This window comes from Mastigoproctus giganteus, chromosome 8, assembly GCF_048544385.1.
Source record: "Mastigoproctus giganteus isolate SK-2022 chromosome 8, ASM4854438v1, whole genome shotgun sequence".
NCBI classification, from domain to species: domain Eukaryota; kingdom Metazoa; phylum Arthropoda; class Arachnida; order Uropygi; family Thelyphonidae; genus Mastigoproctus; species Mastigoproctus giganteus.
In genome coordinates this window covers 217872857-217894833 of record NC_143582.1, presented here as the reverse complement: position 1 = coordinate 217894833, position 21977 = coordinate 217872857, and the positions used below count along the sequence as shown (strand labels likewise).

General features: G+C 37.3%; 1 protein-coding gene across 1 annotated transcript in view; it reads right to left on the bottom strand.

Moving 5' to 3' along the window:
- LOC150082291 (Golgi-pH regulating cation channel) overlaps nt 1-21977 on the bottom strand; it is a 263701-nt gene that overhangs the window by 12889 nt on the left and 228835 nt on the right. The window contains exons 20-22 of the mRNA XM_090380108.1: nt 20693-20766; nt 15595-15647; nt 7144-7174 (exon numbers count right to left, since the gene is read on the bottom strand). Coding sequence (XP_090236234.1) covers nt 7144-7174; nt 15595-15647; nt 20693-20766 — 158 coding nt within the window. The remainder of the gene's footprint in view (nt 1-7143; nt 7175-15594; nt 15648-20692; nt 20767-21977) is intronic.

Here is a 21977-nt window from a genome sequence, read left to right as displayed (position 1 = left end):
GCTACTGAAGTTACACTGATTGGTCAATAATTTCCCACTACATTCTTAAAACCGCCTTCATGTATTGGCAATACATTGGCACTTTTCCAATCCACGGAATCTCTTCCGAGTCCAGTGAAGCTCTCATAATTGGCCTTAATGGTTCAATGAACTCACTTGCCGCCTACCTTAAAATTTTTAGGGTATATGCCATCAACCCCAGGAGCCTTACTAGCCTGTATGATTGAAAGTTTTTTCATTAAATAATCACATGAAATTTCAATATCGTTAATTACATATTTTTCAACTTCACTCCAATAATTTCTCTTTGACATAAAGGGTTTTTATTCTGTACATAGCAGACTCGATTTACCGGGACACTTCAAGACTCCAAATTAAAAAAAAAAAAAAAAAACCTGAAACTCACCACGCACTACTCACACAAGTAGCATGGTAAGTTTTTTCATTTTTTATCTATCACCATACTTTTTACGTAGGTTGCTGATCAGTTTTCGATACAGTAAGTCGCCGACTTACGTTACGTCATTTATATATTTTTTTATATGACTGAAGATTTCAGTGATGGAGACACATTTCACCATAATAACGTAAAAACCCACAGAATTCCAGGTATTGGTATTATCGCAAATGCAATAAGATCGCATTTACTACCCATATTGCACTAACAGAAAAGCCCAATAACCCGGAAAGTGCAAATTATTTTTATTGTTTTATGGCAGTGACCTCCGGAAATGTGCTTTAGTAAAATGTGAGTTTGTGTGGGGTGATAAGTGAGTTTTCGCCTTAACCCTGTGAAGTTCTTTCCTGAAAATTTCATTTTTACTTATCATGGTGCCGACTAAGAGAATAAGTGACAGCAGTACTAGTAAATCTATCAAGAAAAGGAAAGCGATCCAGTTGGATCAGAAAATTAAAATAATAAGGATATATGAAAATGGCCAAACATCAAGTATTGCAAGGAATTCAGATTTGTCAGTGGCAACACTGAATGCAATAAAGGAGAACGACAGAATATGAGAAGCGGTGAAGCAATCGGCACCAATGAAGTCAACTATAATAACCAAGGCTACGAAATACGTAACAGTTTTTACAGTACAATAACATGCGTTTTTTTCTTCCTTTTATGTTTTCTTTTCTTATGTGCTGCTCTGGCTACTTCACTGCTGTCCCCACAAAGTTTTTAATTGAACTAATTAAAAATATATAACTTTCTTCATTCTTCTGAGGATAATATGTGGTTTTTGTAATTTTGGCATATCAGGGATATAGTAGCAATATTTTATTAGTCATTCCCAAGTTAAAACTAGACTTACGTAATAACTCCTGGAACGTATCTCTTACGTATGTCGGGGACTTGCTGTATTTTTGGATCAACTGGGAATTTCTTTTTACCATCTATCCCAGAAAATCGAGAGTCTACTGTATATAGATACAAAGTAACTGTTGAGTTCATCTGCAATGTCAGCTGGGGTATCTAATACTATCCCACATCCATTACATAAGGGTCTGATCCTGTTTGTCCTCTTCTTTGCATTTATATATGTGAAGAATTCCTTATCTCCACTCTTTTCTCTCTTTGCCAGCAATTTCTCCTAATCTGCCTTTGCCAGCCTAACCTTTTCTGTGGCACTATTACAGATCACTTTGTAGAGGTTATAGGTTCAGTGCTTTTTATTACTCTGTTACTTTTCCATGCCGTCTTTTTCTGCTCAAGTAATCTGGCAAGTTCATTATTCATCCAACTTGGAATCCTCCTCATGGAGTATTTTTTTAATGGTATATATGCATTCAAGGCTTCTGTGATTAATGTTTTAAAGGTATACCATAATTCAATTGTATTTGCTTTCTGTGAGATATCTACCCAGTTAATAGAGGCCATGTAGCACCTTAAGTCATCGTGATTTCCTTTCCTAAAATTATAACCCTTTCCTTTGCCTTTAACTACTGCTATCTCTCTCTTTATTGTCCACCATAGACTAAATAAACTAGATAATCTTGAACAAAACTTTCAACTTTTGAAAGGAACTTATTCATGGTGAATTGAAAAGTGGGTAAAGTACTTGCCCGGCAACCCAAAGGTCGCGGGTTCGATTCCCGCCTCGGGCTTGGATCAAAGTACTGCAAAAACCTTGGGAGGTGCAATATGGCCACAGAAGCCAATGCGCCAACAACTACCAAATCAAAAAAAAAAAAAAAAAAAAGAAGTATGGGGGGAGGGGGGGGTACCGGAAACTTTACTCTAGAGACTAAACATGGGTTTCACCACTTCAAGCCTCCAATAAGCAAAGTGGTGGTATTTCACCGGTTGATGAAAGTCATCTACCACATAGGAGACAGTTAATATGAGGTTACTGCTTTGCAATATAATAATTTCAGTTAACATGTTGATAAGCTGGTCTTACATGCTGTGAAATTATTTACTAGCAATATTATGAGAATTACAGCCTTCCCTAAGACAGACAAAATTGTGTAATAACATCTTAACGTTGAAAGATTCAAATGTGCCACACTGCTTAGCAAGAATTATCAGGTTAGCAGAAAAGATTTCAGAAAGAGAATTTCACAAAGAAGTGACAGTCCATGCACTTCCAATAGTTGCAGCAGCAGTACTATTTCTACTTAAAAAAGCAAAATATAAATTTAAAGTCTAAATAAATAGAGGGTGAACTGGTAATGCAATAACTGGAAATGATTCTTTGGCTGAAAGTAAACTGAAACAAGTGTCAGATGATCAAAACTAAACAGTTTTGACCATCTGACACTTGTTTAACAAGATATTCACAATTAAAGATTGACAACCTCAATGGGAAATTTACTTTGAAAAGGCAGTTAAAAATCACATTGCCATGCAAATCAAACATCCACAGATGTGTCACAATGTTCAAACTGTACTCTTGCCAGCTGTAACATGTATGCAACAGTACCCAGGTTGATGGTATCCCAATGCCCAGTGTAATCAGGTGACTTGATGAGTACCTAAAAAGCAGAAAAAAGTGTTATGCCTACAAGTGGTGTAGGCAATAACAAGACATGCTCAGTGCAAATGCTTGACGTGGAAAGAGCACTGGTGTCCGATCCAAAAACTAGCACATGCACACTAGTCAGATGGTTAGTAATTGGGAGTGAATTATATCATACCATCATTCCCCATGAGAGGAAATGGTTTGTGCCCATATCATTTTCAGTGTCCACAAGAACTTGTTTGCTGATTATCATGGGTCTTAATGTGAGTGAGTTCCGAAACATGTCACTGAAGAACAGTTTTCTAAGTGACTGTGTGTTGTTGTTGTGATTTGGTTTTTAGGAGCATTAGCAACTAAGGCCATATTGCTCCGGGATATGCGGTGGTCATTCCCTGACCTTTCCGCATCCTCCGTATTTGGTGGTCACGGGCTTGAACCCTGGTCTTATCAAGAAACGTGTGTTACGCACTGCCCACCTGGCTACCGAGGCGCCTTCTAAGTGCCTCTTATAGACTAATGAAGCATATTTCACATAGCGAGGCATATGGAACTCTCACAATGTGTTACTAGGTGAGCAAAAATCTGCATGCTGCCACACCCTGGCAACCTGGGCTTCAGTGGGGTCATCAATGTATAGTCAGTATTCTTAGAGACAAAATCATAGGCCCCCATTTACTTCATATCATCTAACTGGAAAGCATTACATCACATTTTTATCTAATGTTGTACCAGATTTACTAAGTAATAGTGTACCACATTGTACGGCACCCCTTGGATGGGTACTATATAATGTAGTTCCAACATGATGGTGTGCCCATTTTAGCACTACTGACTACTATTGCCTGTCCAGCAAGACAGTTTAGCGGTTTTGCCACCCGTCACTCTTTTGGAGAGATTTCTAGGTTTTAATCTCAGCAAAGGCTGGTGGATTCTTAGAGGTCACTTCAATTAGGACTGTAATTAGCTGATCTCAAGTGGAGGGAGCAACGTTTTCTCATGAGTTAGTATTAATTTTTTTCAGCCTTCATACCATGCAAATTGGCCTGTAAATTTGTACAGACATAATACACTTCCACAACATGACTTAAGATGTTGATGCAATGTAAAAACACTCAATTCCACCATCACCTCAATACTGCATTCCTGGGAGATAGGCCATGACAGCCCTATAGCCTGGCCACCCAGATTGCCTGATCTAAATTTGTTAAATATTATTTTCCCAAGCCATTTGAAGGAGCAGATTTAAAACAGATCCATTTCAAGTTTGGAAGATTTAGTTGTGCAGCTCCATGCACCATTACTATAGTGGCTGTCCATATGTTAGAATGTGTACATGGCAGCACTGCCATCTTTTTGCCTACAACATGTACGGAAGACATTTTAAATATCTGTTATGGGATGTATGATGTGTTAATAAAATAAATTGTTAGTCTCACTTGTCATTCATGAGAGCGAAGGTGGAGAAAACCCCTGGTGTTGTTAGACCCAAAACACTTTGTCATTCATGAGCTCATTTCTTTGAATGTTCTGGTTTTCATTATTCTGAACATCCAGTCCAGATATGACATCATCAGTCTTTAATCATGAATATCATTTTCATAAGTGTCAGATCAAAAATCCATTTGGAATGTTTTTGGTTAATTTTGCCAAGTAATCATTTCCCATGCCAATTACTGTATTTCTTCGATTCTAAGACGCACTTTTTTTTCCCTATAAACATAGGGAAAAACGGGTGCATCTTAGAATCGATGGCGTCTTACAATCACAGATTTTTTTTCGAATTTTCCTGCGTTTTGCACAGCACCACATGTTTTGTTTTTACGTGGAAACCCCATCTCCAAGTTTGACCGTTATCACATTCTCCAATTCCAATGGAGAATAAAGTGGCGTGGGTGATTTCATATGCTTTCGAAATGTGAAGCCACTGTTATTTCATTATAGTGGAACTCACTCAGCGAAAACTAAGAAGTTTTGTTCGTATCTTCGAAAGTATGTAAGCGGAGTTACTGTATTTCGTTAATTTTGATCCCTTATTGCACATTAAAATGTCAAAAAGATTGCACTACAAAGCCGCATTGAAATGAAAAGTTATTGTGTATGCAAAAGAACATGGAAATAGAGCTGCGGGTTGACATTTTGACATTAGTGAAGTAAATGTTCATCGTTGGAGAAATGATCGCAATTCCATATTTTCGTGCAAAGCAACAACCAAGTGCTTTACAGGACCTAAGAAAGGAAGATTTTCACAAGTCGATGAAGCTGTGATACATTTTGTAATGGAGACATGCGCAAAAGGATTACCTATCACTCAACAATCCATGCAATTGAAAGCCGGAGAAATTGCCAAGTCCCTCAGAATAGAGAAAATAATTTTTAAGGACAATCGTGGCTGGTGCAACAGATTCATGCGTCATAGTGGATTATCGTTAAGGCACCAAACATCTATTTGTCAAAAAATTCCTGCGGACTTTCAACAGAAGCTGATTAACTTTCAGCAACAAGTGATGAAATTAAGGAAAAAAAGAAACTGATTGATTTAGTCAAATTGGAAATGCTGATGAAACCCCAGCCTTCTTCGATATGCCTCGAAATTACACCATCAACGCTAAAGGTGCTAAATAAAAAACAAGATTATAAGTATGAGCTACGAAAAGCAGCGTATCACTGTGATGCTATGAATCACCGCTGATGGTTGAAAGTTGCCACCATATTTAATTTTAAATCAAAAAACCATACCAAAGAATGAAATTTTCCCCAAAGATGTTATTATGCATACACAAAAAAATGGATGGATGTCGGAAGAGCTTATGGAAGACTGGCTAAATGTTGTGTGGAATAGACATCTTGGAAGTCTTCGTAACCCACCCAGCATGCTAGTACTTGATGCATTTCATGGACATTTGTCCGAATGGGTCAAAAATAAAATAGTGCAAAAACATGGTGACTCAGCTGTGATTCCTGGTGGCATGACTAGCCAACTGCAGCCACTCGATGTTTCAGTCAACAAACCATTTAAAGATTACTTGGGAAAGAATATGAATTCTGGCTGTTAACCGACAACCTTCCGCTGACACCTTCAGGAAAAATTAAGAAAGTGCCGGCATCAAAATTGGCAGAATGGATATCAACAGCTTGGAAGCTGATCCCAGAAAGAATAGTCAAGCATTCATTTAAAAAATGTTGCATCACCAATGCTCTCGATGGCTCACATGATATATTATGGGATAATAAAGATAATGACGGCTCAGAAGAATCTGACCCTGAATGTGAAGTAGACTCTGATATTGATTCAGATATCGATGGCTCAGAAAATTCAGAAGGAAGTGATGAATAACATACATACTGATAAATATCAGTATTATTGTTGTTAGTAAATTGAATTCAATTATAATAAAAATATTTGTTAGATTTATTTTAGTGTTTTATTTATTTATTTTTTTTTTTTCTTAGAATCAAAGCTTTTTTTCTGAAATTAAGGTGCGCCTTATAATCGATGGCATCTTAGAATCGATGAAATATGGTATGGGTGATTAATGGTACATTCTCTACAGCACATACATAAAAAATGGTCAGAACACAAACTAGTTAAAACATCTATTAACATACGTCAATTTCTTATTTAGTTTATATTAACCACTTTTTTTTTTTTTTTATCTCAAATGACTGATTACGTGCAGGCACATGACATCACATTCAAAAAGGTATGCATGCACTGGTTCTGATGTAATCTTCAATATACATTTAGATTTACATTTTCTTTGTATTTTTAGTGAATAAATAAATATAAATGCTTTTAGTAATAATTATATTTTTTAAAAAATATATAAACATATACTAAAAATCAGCCACACATTTCAAACAGATATAGTACCAGCTGTTTCCAATATACAATATAGTGGACAAGGAAAAGAAGTTTTTCTTCCTGTTGTATTATCCAGTGACTACTAATACATATAGTTGGAATGCTAAGATGTGTTTGAATGTATTAGTTATTGTCTTGTGAACTAACATTATAATCATTAAAGACATTTTATTATACACACCACAGTGAGCATTTCTTCCTTACAAAGCTGAATCATAATATCATTCCTACTTAGTTCTTAGTGCATAAATTAATATATGTGCCATTCAATAATTACTAAAATTATTTCTATCAGTTAGTTTTAAATGATTAACTTACTTCATCTGAATCCAAAAGACTAGGAAGTGCACTGAAAAATAAATAAAATAATTTAATCTTTCATAATTTAATTACAATCACCTGTTAACTAGAAGGAAAATTATTGTACCATGATGTAACAGAGTAAATCAGCTCTCACACAAAGGAGTTAAAAATCATTGATGAAACTTAAATATTTTGATGTAACTGAAACAGATAAATTTTACTAACAACACAATATCATTTTATTGTTGTATTTATTTTTAATTTTGTTTAATGAAAACCTGAAACATAAGAAATATCAGAACTTATATTATTTAGTACTGTGCATGGGTTGAAGTTTGAGAAGACTGGTGATACTTGTTGACATTAGACTTGAATTTCTATAGAATTTAATTTTTCAAGAAAATATGAAGGAAGGCTGTTCCAGAGAATAGAAGGGATTAGCATTAGTAAAGGCATATGATGCAAAAAAGCAAGGAAATATCTGTAGAAGAGGCATGCAGCAGAAACAGTACGTCTATGGGACAGCGAGTGGAGAGACTCTGTTAGAGACAAATCATTAATTAACCTAACTGCCCTCTTCTGAACGGAATCAAGAAGCCTGAGAGAGGTTTTGGGGGCACCACCCCAGATGTGGGAACAATATTCCATGGTAGAGCAAATCTGCGATTTGTACAGAGTGAACAACTGTTTAGAAGAAAAGTAACACCAAGAGCGAAAAAGAAAACCAAGTTTTTTAGATGTACAGGAAGCAATATTTGTAATGTGCTTGTGCCAAGAAACATTAGAAGTCAGGGTAATCCCCAAAAGAGATATATCATTTTGCCTAGAAATCGGAGTGTCACCAAAGCATAGGAGCAGAAGAATCCTTTGTGCGAGATATAAGACAAGACTGAGTTTTAGAAGCATTGAAATCAACTAAGTTGTCTTTGCCCCACTGAAGAATTACCTGGAGATCGGCATTTAAGGAATTGGTAGCAGATTTTTGAGAAGTTGAAGCTGATTGAGCAGGACAATGTTTCTCAAAATGGAAAGTGGAATGCAATGTGCTATCATCGGAAAAACTATGGATAGGATTTCCAGTCAGTGGAAGAAGGTCATTAATATACAAGAGGAAAAGAGTGGAGGAAAGAACTAAACCTTGGCGGACACCGGCATTAATGGAGAAGTTAGAAGACAGAGAGCCATCTACCTCAGTGAGCAATCAGAGAGAAAACTGGATAACCAATTACAAAAAACAGTTGGCAAACCATAAAATGGAAGTTTGTTTAGAAGACCTTTATGCCAAACACAATCAAAAGCCTTTGAGATGTCAAGAGCAACTGCTTGTGTTTCACCGAACTTTTCCATTGAATTAGTCCACAAGTGGAGTTGTGGAGTTGATTAGTGGAGTTGGGAGAATTGTATGGCAACATCTGAATTTGACATGATGGGACAGAGAGATTTTATGACAAAGGAGATCAAAAAGAAGAGGCCCCAAGTTAGGAAGTTTCTGACAAGGAATATCAGAACAAACCTATGCACAAGTACCACCTTTAAAGCAAAAGGAATCATACAGCAAAAGAATTAAGGCAGCTGAGATGAACAGTGGTTGAGACAACCAATAATTGTGATTCTGTCAGAAAAAGTGGAACTTTGCAGATTATAGGTGAAAACAGACATCACTGAGATTGGAACTGAAATCACATATATTCGTGAAATGAATGAGGAAGTTTTCCATGCTTACATTTCACATTACCAACGGTCAATTTTGGATGGCATAGGTTATCAGCAATTACATGAATTGGCAAGACAGCAATGTGATGTCTAACAATAACACCACTCTTAAAATCAACCAACTCAGCACTATGTGCCATGATGAGAATAACTTGTGTGGCTCAGAAGCCTTCCTTATATACCAGTTTGAGTAGTTTGTTTATCCAAGAAGTTCCAATGGACTATGAAAACAGGCAGTGTCCAGATACTTTTAGAGGGTAGTATATATGGTAGATGACTTTCATCAACTTATGAAATATCACCACTTTGCTTATTGGAGGCTTGAAGTGATGAAACCCATGTTTAGTCTCTAGAGCAAAGTTTCCGGCATCCCCCCTCCCCCCATACTTCTCCTTCAACCCATGCATGGTACTAAGTACTATAGGTTTTGATACCTTTCGTGTTTGGGGTTTTCATAAAAAAAAAAAAAAAAAAAAAACATGATAATATGGTACCCATGGTTATGGGTGTGCATATGTAGGGAAGTCATAGAGGAGCGGAGCCTGAATCTTCTTTATGGCTCTTTCTCCCCCCCCCAGAGATTTTATGATTTTAACTAAAAGAATTTTTAATTGGCTTACTTCTGTAGTCATCCATTTTATTCAATTTACAATTACCCATTCACTGTGATAGCATTAATTATAATACATAATCATCTATTATTGTATTAATGATGCTCATCTACAAGTTTTTATGCCTAATATCATGATTAGCCAAATATTCATTGTATTCATGTTTCAAATATTCATGTTTGAAGATAATAAAGCACTTTGAACCTATGTTGGTATAAATATGTTTATTTCTGAACTTGAATATGTACATAATGGAGTCAAAATGTTTCTTGATATTTTCTTACCACTACTTCAACGACAGCTGTCTTTGCAATATAACCCCTCACAAAGGTCACTTCAGTCACAAGAACCTGTTGCAAGGACAAGCCAAAGTTCTTGTGACTGAAGTGACCTTTTCTGACAGTGATACTGGGAAGACAGCTATCGCCAAAGAGGTGGTAAGAAAATAGCACAAAACATTTTGACTCAATTATGTTTTTTTTTTTTTTTTTTTTTTTTTTTTTTTATGAGAACCCCAAACACGAGAGGTATTAGAACCTATAGTACTTAGTACCGTGCTTGGGTTGGAGGTTGAAAAGACAAAAGAAGATATTTGTTGACATTGGACTTGAACTTCTGTAGACTGTAATTTTCAGGAAATACGTATGAAGGAAGGTGGTTCCAGAAAACAGCAGTTGAATGAATAAATGAGGAAGATGAAAAGTTGGTTCTGTGGGTTTGAAGTTGGACAGTAAATGGATGTTGGCTGGTGGCGGCACGTGTTCGGACTGTTTTGAAAAAGAGAGCAGGAATTATAGAAGCCAATTCAGAAGAGCAGTGCCCATGGAAGTATCTGTAGAAGAGGCATGCAGCAAAACAGTACGTCTATGAGAAAGCGAGTGGAGAGACTCTGTTAGAGATGAATCATTAATTAACCTAACTGCCCTCTTCTGAATGGAATCAAGAAGCCTGAGAGAGGATTTGGGGGCACCACATCAGATGTGGGAACAATATTCCATGGCAGGGCGGATTTGCGATTTATACAGAGTGAGCAGCTGTTTGGAAGAAAAGTAACGTCGAGAGCGAAAGAGAAAACCAAGTTTTTTAGATGCAGAGGAAGCAATATTTGTAATGTGCTTGTGCCAAGAGAAATTAGAAGTCAGGGTAATCCCCAAAAGAGATATATCATTTTGCCTAGAAATCGGAGTGTCACTAAAGATAAGCATAGGAGCAGAAGAATCCTTTTTGCGAGATATAAGACAAGACTGAGTTTTAGAAGGGTTGAAATCAACTAAGTTGTCTTTTCCCCACTGGAGAATTACCTGAAGATCGGCATTTAAGGAATTGGCAGCAGATTTTCGAGAACTTGAAGCTGATTGAGCAGGACAAGGTTTCTCAAAATGGAAAGTTGGTTTGATTTTGATTTGGTAGTTGTTGGCGCATCGGCTTCTGTGGCCATATTGCACCTCCCAAGGTTTTTGCAGTACTTTGATCCAAGCAAGAGGCGGGAATCGAACCCGCGACCTTTGGGTTGCCGGGCAGGTACTTTACCCACTCGGCTAGCCCGGTCGGCAAAAAATGGAATGTTGAATGCAACGTGCTGTCATCGGCAAAACTATGGATAGGATTTCCAGTCAATGGAAGAAGGTCATTGATATACAAGAGGAAAAGAGTGGGGGAAAGAACTGAACCTTGGGGGACACCAGCATTAGTGGAGAAGTTAGAAGACAGAGAGCCATCTACCATCACCCTCGGTGAGCGATCAGAGAGAAAACTGGATAACCAATTACTAAAAACAGTTGGCAAACCATAAGATGGAAGCTTGTTTAGAAGACCTTTATGCCAAACACGATCAAAAGCCTTTGAGATGTCAAGAGCAACTACTTGTGTTTCATCGAACTTTTCCATTGCATTAGTCCATAAATGGGTAACATAAGCCAGAATATCACCAGTGGATCGACACTGATGGAATCAATACTGGCGATCGTTGATCAGACGGAAGGTTTCTAGGTAGTTTAAGAGTTGCCGGTTAATTGATTTCTCCATTACTTTAGAAAGAGTAGAAGTAATTGCAATGGGACGATAATTGGATGGGAGGGATTTGTCACCCTTTTTAGGAACTGGCTGGATATGAGCAAATTTCCAAGCAGAAGGAAAAACACCTTTGAATAAGAAAGTGAAAAAAGGCGACAAAGAATGGGAGTAAGTTCAGGAGCACAGGTTTTGAGAACAAGTGGAGAAATACCATCAGGACCTGGAGCTTTCTTAGCATCAAGATTCATCAAAATCCTTCTGATATCCTTTTGACGGAAGACCACAGAAGGCATTGAATGGAGCGTGTTAGGAATGGTGGGAGGTGTTTTTCCAAGATCATTAATACATGAGCTGGAAGAAAAATGGGATGCTAGCAGGTCAGCTTTATCCTTGGCTGAAGTGACAACAGAACCATCTGGCTTGGACAGAGGTGGGAGCAGAGATGGGCAAAAGTTGCGGCCAATAGCTTTGGCAAGAGACCAGAATGCTCGGCTACCATTAGGGCAAGAAGCAAGTTTTCTACTCTTAGCCTGTTCAAACTCTAGTTTGGACTGATTAATAACTGCTTTACAATTGTTGCGAGCTTTGGTGTAGGCAGAAAATGAAACTGAAGAATTAGAAACAAGCCAATTACGATATGCAACATTCTTCTCTTGGACAGCCTTAGTACATTTGTTGGAGAACCAAGGTTTAGATACAGGACGAGATTTTGAAGTGGAGTGTGGAATAAAGGATTCCATTCCTGCAAGAATAATTTCGCTGACACGATCTGAGCAAACGTTGACATTAGAAGTTTTGAAACAGTAATCAGACCAAGGAAAAGAAGAAAAGAAGTTTCGCAGGTCATCCCATTTTGCATTCTTGTAATGCCAAACAATACGAGGTTGGGAATAGCCATGAGATAAAGGTTCCATTGGAGAAGAGACAATCACCAAGTTGTGATCTGAAGTGCCTAAAGGACCTCTCACTTCGACCTTGTACTTAGAAGGGTTGTTTGTGAGAAAAAGATCAAGCGTATTGGCTGTATGATTAGGATTGTCCGGTATTCTTGTAGGTAAATGAACAATCTGTGAATCAACAATCTGTGCTACGTCATTAGTAATTGCAAAAGCCTCAGCATCTCGACCTGCTGGGTCGGTGTAACTAGAAAACGGAAGCCAGCTGGAGTTGTGAACGTTAAAATCACCAAGGAAAATAACCTCACTGTTAGGAAAGTTGGACTGGAGAAAATCAAGTTGCAAAGAGAGGAAGTCAAAGAGCTCCAAGTGATTAGTGGAGTTGGGAGAACGGTAGAGACAACAGATGAATTTGACACAATGAGGTAGAGAGATTTTAAGCCAGAGAAGATCAAAGAGAGGAGATTCCAAATTGCCAAGTCTCTGACAGGGAATATCAGAACGGACATATGCACAAGTACCACCTTTGAGGCGAAAGGAATCATACAGCAAATAATTTGGACATCTGAGATGAGCAGTAGTTGAATCAACTGATAACTGAGATTCAGTCAGAAAAAGTACATGGGGTTTGGAAGACTGCAAGTGGAAATGGACATCGTTGAGATTGGAATTGAGACCACGTATATTTGTGAAATGAATTAGGAAGTCCTTGGGAGGTTTAGATCTTTTCGCAGATAAGTTTGCTCTATTATTTTGACAATTCATGGTGTATTCAATAGTAAGAAAAAGTGGGTGGGACATGCTGTATGAAGTAATGAAATTTTTGGATATGGCGTACATGTGGTAAGAATATACCCAGATCCTTGACATAACGTGGCCTCGACAATGCTCCCCGCATACACACTACTCGGACTCCCTCCAGTCACTATCTGGCAGAGTAGAGGTAGCAAGATTATACACTAGCTGATCCGGAAGCCTCCTAGAGAGTTACCAATAGATTTGGTCCGGTGTACTATCTAGCGGCCGGCCTGCGAACACCGTTTTAGAGCTGTACCCTCGAAATGTAAGGAATATTGGATCTCGCCACGACATTCATCATAACCTCAAAAATCATCACTCATACTGCATGATGGAAGAGATAGGGAAGGGTTGGCCGGAACTTAGCTCTAGAGACTAAACATGGGTTCCACCACTTCAAGCCTCCAATAAGCAAAGTGGTGGTATTTCACCGGTTGATGAGTCATCTACCACCTAGTACTGCCTGGTAACATAGAGGGGCGCCGTTCCTCCATGTGGTGTGGGCACCACACCTCGACCCCTGCTTACGTTGGGTCACACCTGGGTGGTCACCCACCATGTACTTGTGCATGGAGGTTATACCCAGGATTACTAACAGTCTCACCATCGTGAAGGTGCAAGCAGAAGATTTGGCTGTCATAGACCGTCCGGACTTCGCCGGAATTGGGTCCACTTGACTTAAGTGTCACCCGAATATCAGTTCCATCAGCGTTTTAGACTCCCAGGTAGCAAGAACAGCTAGTCTGGCATATCTGAGAGAATGTCTGTGACATTGGAAATAAATATAATTATAGCAACGCAGGTTTGAGTGCTCAATTACCATCAAACAACAGTTTACCAACACACCATACTGCACAAGGAATACCTTAGATCAGGGATGGCCAACAAGTCGATCGCGGATTTAATTTCGGTTGATCACGACAAATTTTAAATATACAGTCATCCTCGATTTGTACACCTTGTGCAATGTAATTTTTGAGGTGGTTGATCGTGGCACATTTTGAAGGAAAAAAGTAGATTGCATCGCAAATTAAGTAGGCCACTCCTGCCTTAGATCACTGTAACTGTTCCTTAGCAGATGTTATATATTTCTTCATATTATTAATATTCACATAGACACCCTTCTTCAGCCTGATGAGAGAATTACATATATGAGAATTCAGAAATATGCCATTTAATTTGGTAATTAGGACCGTTTAAGACAAGAATGCAAAAATTGTTATTCTGATTGTCCAACAGACTCGTTCATTTTACCATGGGGGGGAAAAGTGTCTCTTCAATTATCCATTTAATTTTATTACCAATGGCTGGTTACTCCCCCAAAACTGACTACCTAAGTCAGAGTGCACCATTATGCAAGATTTACATGACCCAACATTATATTTACATACGTACCAATCCTTTACTTTTATTTGGAAGAATGGAGAATAAAACGGGTGGGAGATAAGAAGACCAAGGGAGTTCATGGACTATCTGCCTAACTTTCCTCCCAGTATACTATTCAACACAACTGTGTTTTGCTTGTATTATTTAAAATATCTCCATTTAATTTGTTTAAAGTGTTGAATACTGTAAAATATGTCTTTAACATAAGTTCTTTGTGTTAACATTTAATTTCAGTTCACGCTGAACTAAATCTCTTCAGTTTACCCTGCAGTCTGTTGTAATTTGCTAGCTATAATCCTTATTTCATATCATTAATATCTTCAAAGAAATAAATAAATGACCTGACTTATTTTAAATTGTAAACTACTATATCACAGATCTGTTCAGAATTTAAATTAAGCTTTACGATTAGATATTAATTCAGCAATATTCCTTTGCAATATCATCATCACAAAAGGTCACTTAAGTCAAAAGAACAAGTTCTTGTGAACTAAGTGACCTTTTATGATGGTGATATTGCAAAGACAGCTGTTAGTGAAGTGGTAAGAAAATATCACGAAACATTTGACTCCATTATGTACATATTTCCAAATTGGAAATAAATATAATTAAACCAATGTGGGTTTGAGTGTTATATTATCCTAATAATTAATGAACTTCACACTGGGGTTAATGCAATTACCTATATCGTTAGTAAGTTTTAACTATGTAAATATTAAATTGCCTTTGTGAAAATTATATATTACTTAAATTCTCTGTCTCTTTGTACTACACTCAAGTGTCTGCTGCTTATTACAAGTATTCTACATGAACTGAAAGTTGTCTCTGCTCAAAACACATAAAACAAGCCAAACACAACTGCAATAAGTTGACTAAGAGTTAATTTTCAAATTAAAAGTATGTTTTCTACATATCAAGCAGATCCAACTTCCAGTTTATTGAAATTACAATGACCAAGCTGGTTTCCATATTTAAAGCAAAAAGAGAGAAACTTTTGTTAAGGTTACAGAAAATAAACAAATGGTGTGCAGCAATAAAGATACACTCACATATCTGATAAAGATGATGGTATATTTTCTTCAATCCACTTTAAATCTTCCTCCTAAATTAAAAAGAGCATGGTATAAACTGGTATCCAAACTGATAATTTCAATACAAACAAAGTAATATAAAATTGACTACATAATAAAAAAGTGGTATTCTGAGGTGCACAGCAGAATAGCATGCTTAAAAGCAAAAGATAATTTGGAATGTTTAACTTGTCGTTAAAATAAAACTTTACAGAAACCAACCATGGTAATGGAAAATTTTAATAAAAATAAAAGAAAATCAGTTTATTTGGCTCAATACACTGGGGTTACCCAGTATAAACTTATTAGGCTCAGGTACATAAAATTTGTAATATGATGAATACAAATTATGTGCATAAAAAGAATGAAATAATACATAGCAGAAGATAAATGTCCAAATTACAACTCCTTGCCTGGTGGCATACAAAGGTAAAAGTAACATGAACATTATGCAATTCACAATGTCCCAAGTATACCATCTTGTCCATTTTTTTTTTTAACTACCATACACCAGATTTACCACCACAATAAATCATAAACCACAATTTCATTTCCTAATGTAACCAGTGAAAACTAAAAACAAAAACAAAAGTATTTAATTTGAAGAAAATAAATAAATCATTAATATAATTAAATAAAATAAAATTAAAAATACTCATTTGACTTCCCTATGCATTCTTCTTACTAATACTAAAAATTTTATCAAAGAAACCGTTTGGTGTTACTGATATTAACAAGTTAAAAATTAAATAAACTTGTTTGTATGAATTTGTAACATTTCTTCATATGATGTAACTTATTATGAAGTGCATATTATGGAGATTTGGGGACATATGAAAGGTAGTTTGACTTCCTGGAAATTCGGCCCTGGAAAGATTGTGCAAGGCTCAAGGGGGTAGAATTTTTTTCAGCCTGGTCTGTACTTGTTAACAGGAGGGATTGCTTCTACAGGGATGGGATACACTTAAATAGGAAGGGTGCAAGAATATTTGCTGATGCTATCAAGGAAGTGTTAGGTGGGTCGGAAAACTGCTAGCTTTGGGGGATACGACTAATAGATTAACAGTAGCCACATCACACTACCAAGGGTATTTCAGAGACTGCTGGGAGTCACTGCGATACAAGTAAACACATGGGTTGTGTTAGGGTAGCTAAGAACAGGAATAGGTGCATGTATATTTGCATGTACACCAATGCTAGGAGTTGGGAAAATAAATTTGATGAATTTGAGGTATTGCTCAAAACATCAAAGGCAGATATTGTTGGGATATCAGAGACGTGGTGTCACAGAGATATAAGGAAGGCAGAACTGGAATTTGGGGAGTACATAGGAAGGATAGACAAGATAGGAAGGGAGGAGGGGTTATACTATTAGTTAAGAAACACATAAAATCCAAGGAAGTAAAGCCAGTCAACATCGTTGGACAGTGAGCGTCGAGTCAGTTTGGTGTGACATAAGCATAGGGAGATCAAAATTGAGAGTAGGAGTGTGCTATAGGCCTAATGACTCTGATGAGTATAATAAGGAACTCTACAGGGAAATATAGAGTGGACCAGTAAATCAGAGAGTCTTATAATGGGAGATTTTAATTTCCCAGATATTGACTGGAATTTGTGGGTTGGTCACACACACTAGCAAGGCTTTTGTGGATTTATTGGATGATTGTTTTCTACATCAGCATGTTCGGGAGGCAACTAGAGGGAGTAATACTCTTGATCTGATTACAGTAGTGATTCTTCATGCCTTAAGAATCTGCAGATAAAGGAACCACTAGGTGGCAGTGATCACAGTGTGCTGAAGTGGGATTTACTAAAAGAAGTAATTACCATCAGGGGTAAAGGGAAGGGTGTTTGCTTTCATAAAGGCGACTACGATGGTCTGAAACAGTATTTAAATTTTATACAGTGGGACCAACTGATAACGTTACCAACAGCAAATTCAAAATGGGAAGCATTCAAAGAATTTATTTTGGAAGCTATTAGACTTTACATACCAACTAAGAAATATTGTTCAAGGTTTAGGCCTAAATGGATGTCAGATGAAATAATGAGACATATGGCAGAGAAGAAAAATGCATGGGACACATACAAATTAATGGGTGACATGGAAGCCTATGATAGATATAAGTTGGTCTGTAACCAAGTCACAAAGGAGATTAGGCAGGCAAAGGCAGACTACGAAAAATCCTTGGCAAAGGATGCAAAGAAAAACAGAAAAGAGTTCTTTACCTATGTAAACTCTAGAAGGAAAGGGATGAATCACATTGGTCCACTGGATATTGATGGTTGAACTGTTGATGATCCTGCACAGGTGGCTAACAAACTAAACGAGTATTTTGCATCTACATTCACACATGAGGAGTTATTCAGGAAGGGGAATGCCAGAGGTGAAGTAAACTCTGGCAGTGAGCTAGATGATTTTGTAATAACTGAGAGGAAAGTGGAGGAGAAATTGTTGAGGATAAACATTAAAAAGGCATCCGGGGTGGATGGGATCTATCCAGTTATATTGAAGGAGGCAGCAAAGGAAGTAAGCAAACCCTTAGCCATAATTATGAGAGCTTCTTTGGACTCAGGGGAGGTACCCATAGACTGGAGATGTGCAAATAAATGTGACTCCAATTCACAAAGGAGGATCAAAGGCTGACACAAGTAATTATATACCTGTGAGTTTAACTTCTGTTCCAGGAAAATTAATGGAGGCACTGGTTAAAGAAGCACTGCAGGATCACCTAGACAAGACTTCAGTTATAGCTTGGACACAGCATGGTTTGTTAAGGGAAAGTCTTGCCTGACCAACTTGACTGGATACTATGATGCAGTCACAAAAGAACTGGATACTGCAGGGAATAACTTTGATATTATATATTTGGATCTTAGAAAGGCTTCTGATACTGTTGCACATGGAAGACTGCTGCACAAATTGGAGCAGTGTGGCATTGGAGGCAAATTTCTGCTATGGATAAAGGGATGGTTGAGGGGGAGAAAACAGAGAGTGGTAATCAATGGACACTGCTCATCGTGGACTAATGTTATTAGTGGAGTCCTTCAGGTTCCATTGTTGTTTTCTGTATTTATAAATGATACTGATGATGGTATATCAAGCTTGATGTCCAAGTTTGCAGACGATATAAAGGTTGGCAGGGTTGATAAGGACACTACTGACAGTATACTGCTGCAACAGGAGCTCGAAAGGTTGAGCAGATGGGCTGAAAGGTGGCAAATGAAGTTTAACATTGACAAATGAAAAGTACTACATATAGGAAACAGTAACCCCAAAGCAACGTATCTACTCTGTGGTACTACACTGACAGTGGTAGAGAAGGAAAAGGACCTGGGGGTAATTGTGTAGGCACATATGAAGTTTTCTGAGCAGTGCAGATGGGCTGCAAGAGTAGCTCATGGTGTCTTGTCAATGATATACAGGAATTTTTCTAGCAGGGATAAGGAAGTGATTATTCCCTTGTATAATGGTCAGGCCACATCTTTATACAGGTCTGGAGGCCTCATTTCAAGAAGGATGTAGAGCTGCTGGAACGAGTACAGAGAAGGGCAACAAAATTAGTGAATGGAACAAAGGGTTGCTCTTACGAAGAAAGGCTTAAAGTTTTGCAAATTACAGTGTCTGGAGACTAGGCACCGGCGAGGTGATATAATAGAGGTGTATACGGGCTGCAAGAGTAGCTCATGGAGTATTGTCAATGATATACAGGAATTTTTCCAGCAGGGATAAGGAGGTGATTATTCCATTGTATAAGGCGATGGTCAGGCCACACCTAGAGTACTGTATACAGGTCTGGAGGCCTCATTTCAAGAAGGATGTAGAGCTGCTGGAACGAGTACAGAGAAGGGCAACAAGATTAGTGAATGGAACAAAGGGGTGCTCTTACGAAGAAAGGCTTAAGTTTTGCAAATTACAGTGTCTGGAGACTAGGCACCAGCGAGGTGATCTGATAGAGGTGTATAAAGCCTTGAATGGTTTAAGCATGCTCAATGCTGATGGGATTCTTCCTCTAGCTCAGAATAATCACCTGAGAGGGCATAAATTCAAATTGAGGAAAGACAGATGTAGGATAGACGTGCGGAAATTTGCCTTTAGCCAGCGGGTGGTTGGTTGGTGGAACAGACTTCCATCCCTTGTGGTGGAGGTTGATAGCCTAAATAAGTTTAAGGCTCAGCTGGACAGGTATTTTGAACGAACAGTGGGGTGAAGTGGAAGTGGTTTTTTTTTTTTTTTTTTTTTTTTGGCTGATGCTGCATAAGCTTGCTTTCTTGCATCAAATGCCTCTACTAATACTAATACTAATAAAGCCTTGAATGGTTTGAGCATGCTCAATGCTGATGGGATTCTTCCTCTTGCACAGAATAATCACTTGAGAGGGCATAAATTCAAATTGAGGAAAGATAGATGTGCAGAAACTTGCCTTTAGCCAGCGGATAGTTGGTTGGTGGAACAGACTTCCATCCCTTGTGAAAGTTGATAGCAGAAATAAATTTAAGGCTCAGCTGGACAGGAATTTCGAACGAACGGAGGGGTGAAATGGGAGTGGGTTTTTTTTTTTTTTTTTTTTTTTTTTGGCTGATGCTCATAAGCTTGCTTTCTTGCATCATATGCCTCTACTAATGCTAATGCTAGTAGTAGTTAGAGGCATGTGATGTAAGAAAGCAAGATTATGTAGCATCAGCCAAAAAAATAAAAAAAAAGTGATTTTACACCTATATTATATAGATATTAGTACTTTAGATATTATTTAAAATTCTAAGTGGACACTGCTGGGAAAAGCATATCCCTCAATGTACTTTCCACTTCTGACTATTCTACCATTCAGAGATCGGGGGAATCATTATTCCTAGATTTTGTATGAATGTTACACGATAGTTTAAAAAAGTATCCCTAGTGATCACTTATGTAATTTTCTATAGAGTGACAAATTAATAATTTAAGGGAAACAAAAAATAATAATAATTTATATATGCTGCTGACTGAGATTCTTTGTAAAAATGTTTATAAAAGGATATTATTGTATTAAAAATCTATGGGTAGTAGAATAAGAGAGAAAAGAAATAAGATACTTACTGCCTTAATATTTTTGTCATTCTGTTTAGGAGACTCATTTAACTGGTTTTTATTCCCCCTCATTTTCATGCCAACTAAAATTCAGAATTAAAAATATAAAATCATTTACAAATTTGCATTTTATTTTGCACATATTTCTCTTACATTTTTTAGACCAAATAAATAAATACTCTCTAAAAAGATTTAAAAACAATAGGAAAGACAAAAACCAAAGACATACAAATTTATTCCTGATATTAAACAAGAGAGTGCAACTTTTCAACAAAAGTGTTTCAAAATAATTTATTTTTTAATCAGAGCAGGGCTTGTATACAAACTATCATTCATTACCATCCAAATCTGTCACAACCAATAGGTATAGAAGTCACTATAGTAAGGAAAATCATTAGCCTTCTGTTCACTGTTTTCTTACTTACTGTCCTCTTTCCTGTTAGATATTCAGCCCTGAGTAAGCTCTGTTTCTTCTAATGCTTGCTTGCTTGACACTGACATTCTACTTTCCTCTTGATCTGTCTTTCAGCCTTTACCATTCATTTTTGCTTCAAATATCTGTTTAAGTAAACTTCCAATTTCCTTATTTGTAAGATGATCTCACCATTGCTTCCACCTATTAATTCCAGTTATTTCTCTTAAACCTGTCATTTAGGAAGATTCTATTTTTTATTTTTAATCAATCCTTTTGTCTTATACAGCTCTCAGATTGACAGGTAAAAAAATAAAAGGTTTAAAAATTGTGTTATGAACAGCTAATTTTGTCTTCTGAATAATCTCATTTGCTTCAAACAAACTGCTTAGCATTAGCATATGATGCAAGAAAGCAAGCTTATATAGCATCAGCCAAACAAACAAACAAACCCTTCTCATTTCACCCATCCACTTACTCCAAATGTTTGTCTAGTTCTGCCTTGAATTTGTTTAAGCTATCAACTTCTACAACGACAGATGGAACTTTGTTCCAGCAATCAACCACCCGTTGCTAAAAGGCAAACTTCCGCATATCTATCCTACAATTATTTTTCCTCAATTTGAATTTATGCCCTCTCAAGCGATTATTCTGAGCAAGAGGAAGAATCCCATCAGCATTGAGCATGCTCAAACCATTCAAAGCTTTATACACCTCAATCAGATCAGCTCACAGGTGCCTAGTCTCCAGACACTGTAATTTACAAAACTTAAGCCTTTCTTCATAAGAGCAACCCTTTGTTCCATTCACTAATCTTGTTGTCCTTCTCTGTACTCGTTCCAACAGCTCTACAGCATTCTTAAAATGAGGCCTCCAGACCTG